The sequence below is a fragment of the Exophiala spinifera genome (assembly GCF_000836115.1).
Source record: "Exophiala spinifera strain CBS 89968 unplaced genomic scaffold supercont1.2, whole genome shotgun sequence".
Lineage (NCBI taxonomy): Eukaryota > Fungi > Ascomycota > Eurotiomycetes > Chaetothyriales > Herpotrichiellaceae > Exophiala > Exophiala spinifera.
Window position 1 is genome coordinate 3,318,955 of NW_015622514.1, and position 15,625 is coordinate 3,334,579.

At 52.4% G+C, this 15,625-nt stretch overlaps 5 protein-coding genes across 5 annotated transcripts; 1 reads left to right on the forward strand and 4 right to left on the reverse strand.

Moving 5' to 3' along the window:
- Nucleotides 1-128: 128 nt before the first annotated feature.
- On the reverse strand, nucleotides 129-1,435 carry PV08_03511 (uncharacterized protein; the record flags this gene model as incomplete). Its single annotated transcript, XM_016377863.1, has 2 exons — nucleotides 129-937; nucleotides 1,000-1,435. The coding sequence occupies 2 exons, from the start codon at nucleotides 1,433-1,435 to the stop codon at nucleotides 129-131; spliced, it is 1,245 nt and encodes a 414-aa protein (XP_016239433.1).
- Nucleotides 1,436-3,078: 1,643 nt separating this feature from the next.
- Nucleotides 3,079-5,251, reverse strand: PV08_03512 (uncharacterized protein; the record flags this gene model as incomplete). The annotated part of the gene is made up of 3 exons (XM_016377864.1): nucleotides 3,079-3,390; nucleotides 3,447-4,572; nucleotides 4,623-5,251. 3 exons carry the CDS (start codon nucleotides 5,249-5,251, stop codon nucleotides 3,079-3,081), a joined length of 2,067 nt encoding a protein of 688 aa, XP_016239434.1.
- A 4,450-nt stretch (nucleotides 5,252-9,701) lies between these two features.
- PV08_03513 (uncharacterized protein) lies at nucleotides 9,702-10,490 on the reverse strand (the record flags this gene model as incomplete). The annotated part of the gene is made up of 3 exons (XM_016377865.1): nucleotides 9,702-9,745; nucleotides 9,796-9,953; nucleotides 10,045-10,490. The coding sequence occupies 3 exons, from the start codon at nucleotides 10,488-10,490 to the stop codon at nucleotides 9,702-9,704; spliced, it is 648 nt and encodes a 215-aa protein (XP_016239435.1).
- A 931-nt stretch (nucleotides 10,491-11,421) lies between these two features.
- PV08_03514 (uncharacterized protein) lies at nucleotides 11,422-13,727 on the forward strand (the record flags this gene model as incomplete). Its single annotated transcript, XM_016377866.1, has 2 exons — nucleotides 11,422-13,589; nucleotides 13,640-13,727. 2 exons carry the CDS (start codon nucleotides 11,422-11,424, stop codon nucleotides 13,725-13,727), a joined length of 2,256 nt encoding a protein of 751 aa, XP_016239436.1.
- A 211-nt stretch (nucleotides 13,728-13,938) lies between these two features.
- PV08_03515 (uncharacterized protein) lies at nucleotides 13,939-15,021 on the reverse strand (the record flags this gene model as incomplete). Its single annotated transcript, XM_016377867.1, has 1 exon — nucleotides 13,939-15,021. One exon carries the CDS (start codon nucleotides 15,019-15,021, stop codon nucleotides 13,939-13,941), a length of 1,083 nt encoding a protein of 360 aa, XP_016239437.1.
- Between the last annotated feature and the right edge of the window lie 604 nt (nucleotides 15,022-15,625).

Below are 15,625 nucleotides of genomic sequence, written 5' to 3' on the forward strand. Positions count from 1 at the left end.
TCCTGTTGTCTGCATCCCAATCCCATCCCTGAAAATGCCATATAGTTTCATCGCTCAAACCGTCCCTGATGCATGGATATCGTTACAAATACAGTCTTTTAAAAGATGCCACTAGCGACCACCTGGTGTCATTGGCTCAACGTCTTCTGATGGGGTTTGTGATACACCTTGGTCACGCTGTCACCATTGGGCTGTGGACTCCGACTGGCACTTCCACCTCCCATCTCTGCTGGATCCTCGACAAGATCCGACAAGCCAAAGGCATTGTTCTCAACATCGTAGTTGTGCATCAACCCTGCACTTTCTCCGGAAACATTCCGCATCCCTCCAGGGCTAAAGGTGAGGCTGCCACTCCGCCTGTGAGGGTCGAAGCTCCTTCGCGACTGCATGCTCATCCTTGTATGGAGACCAGCCAGAGGGTCGGTGGGAATTCCATCCTCATCAGGGATTTTGCCGTTCAATAACCGATGTCCATCAGGGTCGCCTCGAGACAAGTTGAGTAAATAAACGCCCGAGAAGATGACCAGGAACCCACAGAGAAGGGAAATGGTGTTCACAGCGTCTGTGGTGTTGAAACCCCGGAACAGGATAAACGACGCACACAGAGTCGCCGTCGTAAAGGTAACGTAGTACAGAGGATTGACGATCGAAGTGGAAAATTGGCTGAGGGCCTTGTTGAAGTAGTTCATCTGGGTCAGAATGCACACTATCGTCACAATCATGAAGACGTAGGTCGATGGATGTGAAAATTGGTTGTTCCCAGCGAAGGTCAGCTTCAAGGCGATGCCAAATGCCTTGACTGACATGACCGATATCGATCCGACTGTCGAGCAGATCGAGATATAGATCAAAGGATTCTTCTTTCCGTATATGGGCGCAACTTTGTAGATCATGACCGTTGAGAAAACGATGGCGGCCAGACAATAAAGAACAAAACCTGCGACACGCCTGGTTAGTTTTGTTTGGCAGTGCGATCGTCGACACAACGTCTCGACTTACCAGGCTTAATGGCAAAATCCAAAATTTGATCGACCGTCTCGATTTCTTTATCAGGAGGAGCATGTAGTACAATAATGACCGATCCCAGCAGACATGTAGCGCATCCCAATTTGCCCAAGACGCCCAGCTCTTCGTGCAAGAAATACGCCCCGAGCACGGCTCCAATAAGCACGCTGAGAGCACCCAAGGGCGTCACCAGAATTGCAGGCGCAAAAGCGTAAGCTGCGAAGTTGGCGATCTCGCCAACAACGAGTGAGGATATTCCAGCCCACCACAATGGGGTTTTAAGATATGCATATCCATCTCCTTCGAATCCATGCTTGTCTGCAGCATCGTTGAGACCCTTTTTCGTAATGACAAAACTGGTGCCGATGGCCAGTGTCGATGTTATAGCAAGGGCCAACCCAATATATTTGTCTTCCAGCATATTCAACATGGCTGCGCGTGGGTGTAGAGGGGTCGCAGAACGGACCCTCTGCGATTGTGGGCTGGGCGAATATAAAGGTACGATCGATACAGAAGGTGAAGTGTTAGAGAGACTGTGTCGATGCGCCGAGGTGCGCTCTAGGGCTCGCTGGGAATCGAGGTAAGCAAACTGTTTCTTCTGGGTTAATTCTGAAACAGGTGGCCAGACTCTGTGGGCTTATTCAGTGTGGGGGCGTGCTATTGAGCGACTTGCGATCGAGGCTTGCGCGTGCAGAAGAACGAGTGACGGGTTTCCAAAGGAGGGGGTTGTGATTATGCGCAGCAAACAGACACAATTTGAGATGATTGTTGAGGAGGAGGAGAGGGCTCTCAAGGTTCGAGAGAGGTGTTGTGATCCCAGCACAGGACAACTTCGACCAGGGGCAAGAGAGCGCAGCCGCAGCGGAGAAAGGACCGAGTTTCTTGGTGGTGGTGATCTGGGCGCCAGTCAGTGTCCGCCCTGGGAGCCTGTAAAAATGGGCGTACCTGAGGCTGTACCTGAGGCTTCCCTACAGGTTACCTAGGACCTAATACGGAGTAGAGGTGGTGGCAGTTGCTGGTGGTAGAGCGTCGAGCAGAGAGCGCAGCTTGCAGTCGTCTGCTCGGACTCTATTTAGAGAGAGTCTCTCTGAAGGTGCCGTAGTCATATGGAGTATTCTGTCCCTTTCCCTGTCCCATACCACACAGCCCCTTCCCACACCCACCCACACACGACGCGTCAACCTGTGATGAAAATGGCAAAATGTCCACACCTTACATGACAATCATGACACTTGAGACATCCTCGACAGGCATTGTCAACATAGTGTCTCCTTATTGTGAAAACACCGGTCTGGCCCACGAAGGAGAGCATCTCCCGTGGCTTTCCTCGATTGCCGTTATCTATCCCAGCGACCATCTCAAAAACCTTTTCTCCTTCATACGAGATTCGGCAGCTGTTACTTACTATCAACAATAGCGCAGTTGGGCCACAACCAATGTATTGCGGCACATGGTTATGCGCAGGAAGAACGCGTAATAGCCACACACTCGCAGACAAGAGCAGACATTTAGGCGATAGTAATAGCGACAAGTTCCAGCCATGAATCGAGGCTCCAATTGCATCCAAAAATTCCTGTACATGCTATCTTCGCAAGGGATCTTTCTAGCCTATCTTTCATTCCTTGAAACCTCGGACAAGAGACGCTTGTCCATTCTTCACAGGTCCACCCATGAGAAACATTGATACAGCTGATCCCAAACGCCTCGGAGTCAAACAGTTGCCCAACTTTATAAGAAGCTCTTGAAGTCCTTTTTGGAAAAACCCCCCAGCCAACCCCAATCCATAAATCGACTTTTCGCGAAACACAGAATTGCTCTTCTATCTTCTTTCCTTGTGGCCGTAAACAAAAACATGACAAATCGTGGCTTTGACCGCCTCGACTTAAAGCAGCCGTCAGACCATCCTCGTGGTGCTTTCGGGTGCTGTAAATCTGAAGGGCTCCGTGGTGCATCATTAAAGGTAGTAATCATAGTAGTATCCAGAGCAGTTCTTACTAGCGAAGTGGTGCTGCTCGAGGGAATGGAAGTGGAATATGTTCATGGCTGGCATCGTCTGGGGTATCATAATTTTGGTCACATCATGTTGATATCTCCACCGGCAGAGAGACCAGCTCCCATATTCCCAGCGTTGCCCATCATGTTGTGCATTGCCATGTTTGGGCTCTTGTTCGCATTGAGCTGCAATTCCGGATTGCATGGAGGAGAATGTTGCTTGTGGTATTTGAGCCCGTTCAAATTCTTGTATCGCTTCTGACAAACGTCACACTTATATGGCTTCTCTTTCTCCATGCCCATGGTACCAGGGTAAGGTGCTTGTGTATCAGGGTCGACAATCGAGAAAGTGCCATCCCCATTCTCATGGAGTCGTTGATTGTTATGACCATGCTGCGAACAGGTTAGTCAAACGCTCGAGATAGCAAGAATGGAACGTCGCGACTTACCGTTTTATGATATTTGAGACCATTTTGATTTTTATAAGCCTTCTCACAACCAATCACGGGACAGCGGAACGGCTTCGGTTCTTCATGGGGAGGGATATTAGTCGTGGTGTCCGGCAGACCAGCCGCAGCTTGCCGTTCGCGAATTGTTCTGGCGATCTCACTGTCCGCTCCATATTGTCCAGAGCCAAGTCGGTTGTGAATAACGTTCTGTGATTGCATGCCCTGAGCCCCATGAGAGAAGAGCCGTTTGGCAGGCTCATCAATGCAAAGATCAATCATGTCACTGTTCATGCCAAAGCCAAACCCACCGAATCCGTTGGGAATGTTGCTGTACAGGTTGTTCGACATGGACATGTCGTCCATACCGTTCATCAGACCATCGTCTAACTCACCCGGCGTACCAGGGGCAGAAGAGTCCGGGGTACCCCGATACGGATTCTGTTGTAGGTCTTGAAACTGCTGCATGGGATTGGCCATGAGCGTGGATGAGACGTTGTTTCCTTGAAATGCGGCGTTTGGTCGACCAGAAGCCACAGGGGTGTTTGGCGTAGATTGACGGAATGCTTGATGTCCTTGCATCATTGAAGTGTTCAGCTGAGGAATCTGCGGTTGTGCCGTAGCATTGAAAGACGTTTGGGGGGAGGCTTGGGACTGGTTGGACGTATATATGTTGGGTGGCGGAGTTGTCTCGTCTGTCCCGTCAATGTCATCCATCTCCATATCTTCAACCGTATCCATGTCAGGAATCGTCTGCAATGTACTCGCAAAGCCCGTCTGTCGTGGAGGGTTTTGTGACGCAGAAGATTGCGATCCAAATGGCCGGCCGGGCGCATTTTGAGATTGCTGTTGTTGACTTCGCTGTTGGGCTTCTTGTTGGACTTGGGCCGCAGTCGTGGCAGCGAGCGCCGCCCGGCTGTCGGGAACAGGGTGTTGACTCTCATTTGCCGAAGGGTCCTTCTGCGCGTGGGCTTCTTCGTAGTGTTGAAGCAAATCGTGCAGAGTGGGTAGCGTAAGGCCACAACATGAGAAATCTTTCATAAAATTTGCCTCCAACTTAGGGAGGTACGACGCGGATTGGAAGGAGGGGGAATTGAATGCGAAGGGCGATGTTCCAGACATCATCATACTGTGAACTGTAAGCATGGGACCTTGACTAGGGGAACCAATATCACCAACTCGTCTCGAATCCAGCTACCGACTGAAATCCCTCCCCAACTCATACCTGCATTGATGCTTTGAGCAATACTCTCTCGTCGGGCTTGTCTGTCATTTTGAGCGCCCTTCATCGCAATTGGTCGTGCCCCACGTTCGAACTTAGCGAAGTCATCGGAGGCGTTGGAGGGCATCTGTGGCATCGGACGGTTGAAAGCGGTATCTGCTGGTGAGTTCGCCATCCTCCTCTTTTCTTCGCTATCGCTTCTCTGCAAGGCCGAGGTCAAATTCGAAGGCTGATTACCACGAGGCGAGGTCGATGTTTGTCGTGCCGAGACGTCGAGAGGGCCGGCTACGCTCGCCATTCCCCGAACAGGTGGCGTTGCGCCAAAGGTCGGGAAAGTACTATCGTCGAAGTCAGGCTCGAGTAAGGGGTTGTCGAGGCAGAGTCTCGTCGTAGTACGTCCAACGTCAATCGGCTTCTTGAACCAGGGGAGAATGACCTTCTCTGACTTCTTGCCGAATGCTTTCCCAAAGGAAGAGCCGCTATCGACCGGTGTGCCGGGAGTTGTATCTCGGGACGTGAATGAGGACCGATCACTCGGAGACGGCGAGTGATTTAGTGGAGGAGGACTCTCTTCGTAATCAAACATAGACTTGTATGGAAGAGCGTCGTCGGAATGGTATCGAGTAAAGTAGAAGAATACTCGCGATAATATTGCTGAGATCCGGCTGTGACGTGATGAAGGCGACTCGGAACGACACCTGACTGTCTATCTGAGGCGCGGCGAATCCGTCGAGGTGTAATGAGCGACAAGGAGAGGGCAGTGAGATGCAAAGACAAGGCGATGTCTTGTCGAGATACTGATAAAGGCTCTCGCTGGAGATACAGTCTATCGAGTCGGTGAACAAGCACGAGGCAGGATAAAAGTATCGATGAGGGAGAAGATGGAGGGTCGATGGTACTGCAGGTCGACTCGAATCGAGTGGATGAGGACCCGGGCAACTCGAGGGTTTAGCAGGCGAGCCAGTGAGCCAGGGTTCACTAGGTCGCCCATCCCCCGTCGCCCATTAGCATTGTACCTAGGGCAGCGGCGATGGGGACCTAGCGCAGGCTGGTGGGCTCAACCTCCAAGCACCGAGTGACGCCCTTGACTGCCCACAGCGTCCGCTAGACCACCAGGGCCAGAGTTGCATTTCTCGGCCGGGGGCGTGTTCTGAGTCTCTACAAGCTTGTCACCTGTGGAGCCGGTCTCTTCCATCTTTTCCGCATCTCAGCCTAGTGAGCAAACAAGTCATCATTATTCGACCAGAACACCACCCACCCTCGTTTCCGACCCAGCGAGTCTCTCCCGAGGCTCCATTTCCACGCCTGGGCGACATGCCAGGCACAGTGACGGTTGTGTTGATCGTGTTGGGTTCATGAGTATCAAGTTCTGGTTGTCTACGAGGCACGACTACTGGTATCGGCGTATCACTGACCCATCCAGTACATTGCATGTACGCACTTCAAGAAAAGGCTCCTGCTCCTCGCTTTCCCGCATCGAGGACTTTGACAGCAATCAATATATCTGCTGCACGGCCGGCTTTGACGCTCATCACCTCGTTTGAGATCTTCGCTTTGGTATCGACTACTAATCCACTAGTTGCGAGCATTGACGCAAGATCCCAACACGTACTGGTCAGTTACCACGAGTCGGTTGGCCATGCGAGAAGCAGTGCCATCATGTCAGCCTTCGTGAGCCAGAGATGAACCCAAGCATCCGAGAAGTGAGCAACCCTGGTCGAGAATATCTTGCACGGGCCTTTGCCGCTATTTCAGCTGGCAGCCTGCTCACCAACCGCCGAAACTTCGCATGGCACATGTGGGCTGCCCTCCCTAACAGCGTCGAAAGCCGGCATCGTACCGGAATAGTAATGGAGACCTTTAACCCTAAAGCAAGATAGATTCCCAGTCGAATGGGCACCGTACGGAGTATAAAACCCTTGTTATGCAAGAGATGGCTGTCGGAAAATACCTGTACCACACCTTGCTTGTCGATTCTTTCACCGATTCTTTTATGATGACCCCTTCCAGCCACAAGCTGTCACCGAACAACATTTTGGGACAGGTAACAGTCGTGGTGTAAACGAACCCTTTCCGGGCTGACGGGGAGTGACGCAGGATGGGTCAAAGCCGTCCGCTGTTCACCACGAAAACCACGAGATTCAACCTAGCCTCGATTGGACTGGGTCCTGACCATTGCAAGACCCTTGAACTAACCAGGCATGGTGGTGGGACACCCGGGAAGCTACTCGTGTGCGGCCTTCTCAAGCAATGCTGAACGGATTCAGCGGCCACCAGTTGCCGTTAGGGGCTGACTTGCGCAGTCTCGGTCCGCCCACTCTTCTACTCCTGAGTCCTTACTGCTCACGTCTCCCTTCCTCACCATCACACGTACCGACGGACCGCTATGCCTGCAACGACTCCCGACATATTACAGTTTTCGGTAACGTTCGGCGTCTGCTCAAACTGCTCCGAAGCAAGTCCTGGCCTCCCTGCCGAAAATTATTTCGCGAGTGACCTCGCGGCTTCTGGAGGTGCTTTTGAGACCCCTTCTCAGCCTCACTCACCAGGCCGAAGAGATGGGTGAATATTACACGTCTACCCACCATACGCATATCCCATCGAGAAATCTCGAATTGCCCCTGTGGCGTCACGTGGCAAGCTGGATCCGTAGGCTTCGAGAAGCGTACGTGGATACCTGCGTCTCGGGCAATCGGATGTACAAGATTTGCCCCCCCCGTTAAACCATGACTGATGCAGGGCGTAATCTCGCCATGGTCAGGCTGTCCTGGCAAACGCACTCGTTCGTTCAGAACAGCACGAGCAGTGCCACCCATTCTTACTTCGACCTGTTCACATCTCATTTGGGCAGGACCGTGTGGTCATAGTGATGCAAGGAGCCCTGACCGACAGTTGGGCTGCAATGGGCAGGTGGCCACTCTTCTAGCCTCTAGCCTCTAGGCCAGCAGAACAGCTCGCTGATCATCACGCAGCTAGGCTATAGGCTTTGCCTAGGGAGCCTTGTCAAGGCAGGAATGGTCCTCTGGTTGGCTCTGTCAAGCAACCGCGAACCCCTCCAGCAATTAATTGATGCGAATATCGTTTACACACAAGCTGTCAATCTCGATTGATGGATCTCCAGCCCGCTGATGATCCAAACAGCTGCCAACGTCTACTGTATCGTTCTTATGCATCCCAATTCAGAACATCAGTGCCGATAAAACAAGCGCCACTCAGGAGTGAGCGGTTATTGCTTCGTCGTGCCATACTCGTCCCCGATCTACTAGCATGATCCGTCAATCGATGTCGGAGGCTCAACATCACAACCTGAAGCCAGAACGTCGACACTGCCTTCCTATGTAAGTACGTGCTCCGTAACACAGCCGGCAAATAGTGGCCGTGCACGTAGTTGGGACAGAGCACCGAGGCTAGAAAGTGCATCGAGCCATTTTTCAATAAGGCTCAACTCCCCCAACACCAAGCAAGGCTGGCCTTTCATTCTGGAAACGTTGACTAATGGTTTCGCCTCGATCCAGGTTTTCTGGACGATACGCTGCTTCTGAGTGGACGGCGAGAGATTTGACGGAAGACGTCGCGGCATTGGTACCGGGAGCTTGGGACGACGGCAGCCACTTCTTCGGACTGTTGTGCTCTATGCAAAGCCCAGGACTCGGGCATTATTACGTTTTGTCTCCCAATTTGGAGACGGAGGGCGAGATTTGGTTGCCGCATGCGGTTTGCTCCGGTAGAAAATTCGGTACCCGCCATGTTCGCCCTCAGATTCGACAGTGGAACTCCCGACCGACCAGTATTCAGGCTGGAAATCATTTCACCAAAGGTGCCGAGGCACGCACCGTTACTGGCTGTAGCCTGGTAGGCATTTCTTCGATAGCCTCGTCAACTCTACCTCAGCGAGTACCGCGCAAGGTAGCACTCTTATTGTCGAGTGCGCCAACTTTTGGCCATATTTCACTGACTTTTTGGGTCTGGAGTTTTGACGCAACAACCTAACCGCAACACACGATTGGGGGTTTGGGAATGCCTCCTCCACGCGGCTGCAATCGCTCTATCAGTGCCGATCATGCCTGCACGACGAACAAATGCCGTGCAAGTACGAATAGCCGCAGGTGAGTGTCTTGTCCACCCTTTCTCCTCCTCGCCTAGTCAACGTTTCACATCAAACAAGCAGAGCCGGCTGGTGACAGACCCACAAACTTCATGTGCGTAATAGCGTGTCCAGCGAATCATTCACCCGCTTCATTTCCCATCTTTGTTGAAAGCCTGGTGCCTCCAATCAAATGTTTCGCGGGCTTTGTTATCTTCTTAATCAACTATTCGTATCGAAAGATGCAACAATACTTTTGTGGCATTGACTACGGGAGAGCCATGATCTCTTTGCCAGTGTCGACGCATTCCTGAGAAAAGTAAAACACAAAAGTTTTCCTGATCGCCACCTGCGCCACCACTCGACACGCTTTCCGTTGCTTGCATTTACAATCATACTCGGCTGGATTAGAATCGAATGGCCATCGGTCCGGCTTGCACATGCAACGATAGAACAAGGCACAAAGCCTTGGCAGCGGCAACACTCCGTGTCCATGTTGTGACTGAGTCATTCACTCAGATTCGAGGGGTAGTCAAAGGCAAGTCCCAAGCTGTCTCTCGCCTCACTCATAGAATGGGGCCCCGCTGTTATCGGTTCACACGTTGACATGGCAAAGTTGACTGGGATAACGATAGTGGATCACTCAAGACACAGGTCAGTCGAAGGTCATCCCATAGAATACATCGACTACCGCAATGAAGGTGATCGTCTTGTAACAGTATCGCCTTGCCCGTCAATAGCACCAATCGCATACTCCGGACACCACATGCTCGTGTTGACGCCTTTCATGCTACACGGCACGCATGTGAGCAACTCCTCTCCTTAGTGGCTATTCCTGTGCTGTTATGGCAGGACTTTTCCTTTTATGCACGTGTGAACTCTTGATATCCATGTTTGGATCTTATTTCATGCTTTTGCTGTCAAACCGTGACTTGCGAACGAGTCGAAGCGCTTACTTTTGATCTTTCGCAAGCAAAGTCTCGCCTTCGCCCTCGGCTGAAAAAGCTTGTCAGCACCATGTCCTTCGACAGGGGACTATTACTCACCAGGTGATGGCGACTCGACTGGTGACAACGCACTCCTCGGATCGTCCACGCGGAATGTGGTTGGTGCATGGCAGTGAGGACACCTCTCCTTCCACAAGGAGCGTCGATAGCGAACGTATCGAACAAGGCCAGAGGCAACCAGCCACCCGTGCATTATCCTAGACAGGACAGTCAGCACCGATTAGGCCTCGAATATGCAATCAAATCCCAGTGTCCTGAGGTGATCTCTCTTATTACGGGATAACTCACATCGCCACGAGTGCTCCAACCGAGACGTATACCATCATAACCACTGGGTCCCATGAGTCCGAGTCGGTCTCCACAACAGTCGTGATGATGTACAGGATGAAAGTGGCAACGACGAGGAAGATATCGAGAGCGAGAACGAAAAGTGAGGGCGCTTGATTGCCCTCCGGCAGCATCAGAGCTCCTCGAGGATGTTTCGCTATAGTGCTTGCCAGGACGATGGCAATGTTCGACACGAACGAAACCGCAAGGAATGCGGCAACAACGGTGAAGGCAGCTTTTCGGGTCGTCGCCCCAACAGCAAACCCAAGGCTCAAAGCGACAGCATCATTGAGCACGAGCAAGAAGCGGATACGGTTGTCGAGATTCGTCTTGCTGCAGGCGTTGAGATTCTCTCGGATTCTGGACGCCGTTGGCAGATGGCGGATGTATTCGTGATGGGATGCCATGGCCACGCTGCAAGGCAAACGAGCTGAAATGGAAGAGGGTAAAGCAGTATATGAAGGTCGAGATTCCCGGAAAAAGAACCTCTCGACAGACGGAACGGGATGCTGTTGTTGTTATATGTCTAGGGTTGTGTCAATATGCGAAACAGTGTTGCCTGGCGGATGAAATGAACTACTGTAGTTCTCTTCCCCCCCCCCCCCCTTTGGAGTTGGCCCCCAATGATCCAACATTCGGTTTCAGAAGACTGCATAGCCACGCTCGGACAGGTGCCATAACGCGTGACGGTTTCTCTCTTTCTTACTCTGACCTAGCCGCAACCAAAAGTGGGAAGATGTAGAGGGGGTCGCATCGGTCCAGTCACGCTGTTGGCCAAGTGACCGGCCACGATACAGACCTCAAGGAAGGCTTGAAAACTGGAGCAAACACGAGTACACGCACTGCTTTTAACCCCTTGTTCAAGATCCTGACTCACTCTGCTTTGTTTGGTGGTGCCATCGCGTCTGGCCGACGACCGTCGTCGCTCGTCGCGGAGAAACAGTCAGAAACAAGTTGAGGTGACTCGCGGCGGGGCACGAGGATGACGCGTCTCTCTCTGAACGGCGTGAAGACTGCAACGCCAACTGACATAGACTCGTACTGATATAGATTCGTCAAGGCTGTAACCGGACATACCAAGTAACCATTTTCAGTTTGCACAGCTCAGTGTCCTGCCATGTAGATGTCTGTCCGGAGTGCTTCGAGATACGGCGATGCCTTCGTCGATGAAGTCGGCAATACTTCGGCCGCTTTACACAATGCAAGGGCTTGGCGCCGCCTTTCCCACACTGGAACCTTCAACTTTGATCGGCTGGTACATTAGATGCCACTCGCCTGCAAAGCCAAAACGATACTTCAGGTCGATGCCTTAGATTTCCTAGGATTCCCGCGCGCGCAATGACCGACGTCTCTCCAGCGACAGAGCAGCCATCTGCTGATAAGAGTTCCAACCCTCTTGGTACTCCACACCCAGACTCGGCTCCTACAACCGAGGCGTCTTCAACTTCAGTTAAGCGCAAAGTTGACGATTTAGGTCCGATGGAAGCAAAGTTAGATGCTAGAGATGACAAACGACGCAAAGGGACAGCACCAATCAAGGAAGAGTATCTTGTAAAGTCAAACGATGGTGTCGAACCAAGACCTCCTCAAGACGAAGCTGATGATGATGCTGCCGAGGCCTTTCACCACAAAGACAGGCAGACAGGCGGCCACAATGCCAAATCCAAACGTCGCGAGAAGAAGACTGGCCAAAACAAGGCCCGAGACTTCGGCAGCTCCAGGGACGAAGTAGGGCTCTGCACCTCCCGCGCACACAGACCTGAATTTTCTCCAGAAGATTGCAAATACGGAGACAAGTGCAAATTCGAACATGACCTGCGGAAGTACCTGGAGCATAAGCGGCAGGATTTGACCACTTTCAACGGTGTTTGTCCTGTATGGCAGACGAAGGGAAGGTGTCCCGTCGGGTGGAAGTGCCGTTTCGTGGGGTCTCATTCAAAGGAGGTCGAACATGACGACGGACGACGAGAACTAGTCCTGCTGCAGGACGAGTCACGAATGGCCGAATACGCTGCAACGTCAGTAGAAGAAGAGGGAGCGGGAGTGGCCAACGCCATCGGTGTACAGCAACGATTTGATCTCACCAAGCGAAAGGTTGGAACGCCCAAGTCCGATCAGGTCTTGAAGTGGCTCGATGCTCAAGCTCAAGCTCAAGCTCAGGGGCAGAAGCAGCGGGTCGATGGTGGTCGACCGGATCGGAGCCATCGCAACTCTTCCTCTCCCGAACCCGACCCAGAACAAGGCACCGTGAACGGTCACAGGAAGCTAGATTCACGTGCTACATTCGTCGATCCTCCTCTTCGACCTTCCGAGAAGCGCAGATTGTACTTTGGAGCCGAGACGCCTGTCCTCGCTCCTCTGACAACGCAGGGAAACCTCCCCTTTCGGCGGCTATGTACCTCTTTTGGAGCCACCTTCACGTATTCAGAAATGGCAATGTCGTTGCCTCTGATTCAAGGTCAAAAGTCCGAGTGGGCACTGATCAAAGCCCACGAATCCGAAGTGCAGCCACCGACCTTTTCTCTCAAGGGTGGAAAGAACATTGTCTATGACTATGATCAAAGCAAAGATCTCTGCTTCGGTGCCCAGATCGCAGCAAACAAGCCATGGCTTGCAATCAAAGCTACCGAAATATTGACAACTCTCCTTCCAAAGGGCCTCCGTGTGGTTGACCTCAACGTGGGTTGCCCCATCGACTTGGTTTTTCGCGATGGCGCCGGCTCAGCACTCATGGACACGGCGCCCAAGTTGGAAAAAATGCTTCGAGGGATGAACCTCGTGTCCGGTGAGACCCCTGTCACCGTCAAGATTCGTACGGGTACAAAAGACAAGCATCCCACGGCGCAAAAGCTGGTGGAGAGACTTGTCCTAGGTGCGGGTCAGACTGCGGGCCACCCTTGCGGAGTAGCGGCGATCACTCTTCACGGTAGAACAAGACAGCAAAGATATACCCGTTCGGCGGATTGGGACTACATCGCAGAGACGGCGACCCTCATCCAGAATTTCAACGAGAAAGCAGACAGCGTAGCGGACACGATTCATGAACCGGACGAGCGAGATATGCCGAACGGCCACAAAGGTTCGAAACATGGCAAGGTATTCTTTGTCGGAAATGGGGACGTTTACTCTCATGAACATTATTACGACCATATTGAACACGCAAAGGTCGATGGTGTGATGGCTGCCAGAGGAGCTCTGATCAAGCCGTGGCTTTTCGAAGAAATCGCGGCGGGCCAGTATATAGACAAGTCTTCATCGGAACGACTTCAAATCATCGAGAAATTCTGCCGGTATGGTCTGGAGGCATGGGGAAGTGACGAGATCGGAGTCGGACAGACTCGAAGGTTTCTGCTCGAATGGCTCAGTTTTGCTTGCCGCTATGTCCCCGTCGGGTTGCTTGAGTATCTGCCTCCGAACATCCAGCACCGACCCCCTCGATACAAGGGAAGAGACGAGCTGGAGACCCTAATGGCTAGCGACAACTACTTGGACTGGATCAAACTCAGGTACGCTTGTCTGATATCTGTTTTTGAACTTCAACTGACGTGAGATGTAGCGAGATGTTCCTCGGTCCTGCCCACAAGGATTTCCAGTTCGTGCCGAAGCACAAGTCCAACGCATACGAAATGCAGGCGGAAGGATGATAGAAGGATGATAGTGCGGTGGGTAATACCCAAGGTCCACACTCTGACATGGTCCCGTGGCGAAGTAGAGACGCATCCGAGACATGTAGAGCCATAACCAATTCAGCATCACGGCAGTTACTCAAATTTTGCAGAATCCAGTGGTTCATGTTTCTACTGTACTCGGTTTACCTCTCCAGGCTGATGCGAGTAGACTAGAAAAGCCGGAGGCCTATATCGACAGGTCTATCGCGCGACCCTCACGCATAGACTGGTCCGCAGCAAGGACAACAGCAAGCGACCGCACTGCGTCTTTCATATGCTGCTCCAGGTTTTGGTCTTCCCAGATGGCCTCGAGTAGGAATTGCTGCTCCCGAGCACAAAGCCCGTAGTGGTCTGGCTCGTCAGCCATGGACAAAACCTTGTCCTTGCCGTCGGCAACACGGTGTATGCGAAGTCGAGAAGTCTTTGTGTGGCTGTGTACATCTGCAGACCCAGTGTCGTCCTCCTTCACAATCGACACCGAACCTCGCGGACCCATAACGTCTTTGACGAAGTGCGCCGTCTCTGAGATCATCGGGCCCCAGCCTGCTTCGTACCACCCTACCGAGCCATCGGCGAATGTGACCTGAAGGTGACCATAGTTGACCTGGTCAGAAGCAATCTCGTCCGAGAGGCGTACTCCCATACCGCGAACCTGGACAGGAGCACTGTCCGTGATCTGTAGCATGACATCAAGATAGTGCACTCCACAATCCACGACGGGGCTGACATTCTCCAAGAGCCGCTTGTGAAGCACCCATGCGCGGCCCGTAGAGCGCTGATTGAGGTTCATACGCATGACGAACGGGGGGCCGAGAAGACGTGCCTGGGTGACGAATTCGACCCAACTTGGGTGGTGTCGCAAGATGTAGCCCACGACCAGTTTTCTGCCGGTGCGGTGTGCCGTGGCCACGACACGTTCGGCATCCGTGACCGTCAGCGCGAGTGGCTTCTCGACGAACACATGGGCGCCGGCCTCCATCGCCGTGATCGCATACTGGGCATGTGTATCGGTGTGGGTGTTGATCGAGACCACGTCCGGCTTGAGCGCGAGCACGGCATCAAGATCAGTAAAGGTCCGGTAGTGCTTCAGCTGGTCTGGAAGTGCCGTGCCGCTGCGGTTGACCAATCCTACGATCTGATATCCCGGATTGCCATGGTAGGCAATTGCGTGTGATTGTCCCATTTGTCCCAGACCAACCACTGCAACGGTCAGTACAGGTCTTTGACCAGCAAGGTGGTCATCATCCCTGCTGAATGCAGTGTCAGCCATCGTTGCCTGGCCCCTCTGAAGCTGATAGATGAGCAACGGAACGCGGTGGATGAGGTACCGATCGAAACTTCGCGGTGTAGCGAGAAGGGCTAGATCTGACTGTCTTAGAAACTCCACCGTTCTGCATCAATGATAAGGAATAAACGACTAGAACCTAACTGGGTCGGCAAATGCCGTCTATTCAATCATCTTCTCGGCATCACGATTTTCGCCGTCTATTGTTAAAGTCTCTCTGAACTATACTCTGGATGTCCCTGATTCTTTGACCACGAGAAAAATGGAGTGTATCCGTGATCCCATTTTGGCCTAGTCAACTCTTGCACAAGCGGTCCGTGTTTTTCGCAACTTGAGCAGCTTTGCCCGTGAAGAAGTATATCATGATAATACATGTTTTTGAAACTTCTGATTCCATACTCGCTTGGTGGTGGGCTCTAGCTGAGGGGATTTCACCGATCTCGTAGTGTACAGGGACACCAGCCTCAGTGATACCAACCTCGGCCAACACTCTCCTCGCACGGCTCGTTGATTATGTCTCGACTGAACGGGTGTCTGCTCCTCGCTAGGATTGGCCGTACGAAAACGCCACATAAGACATCTGATTCGA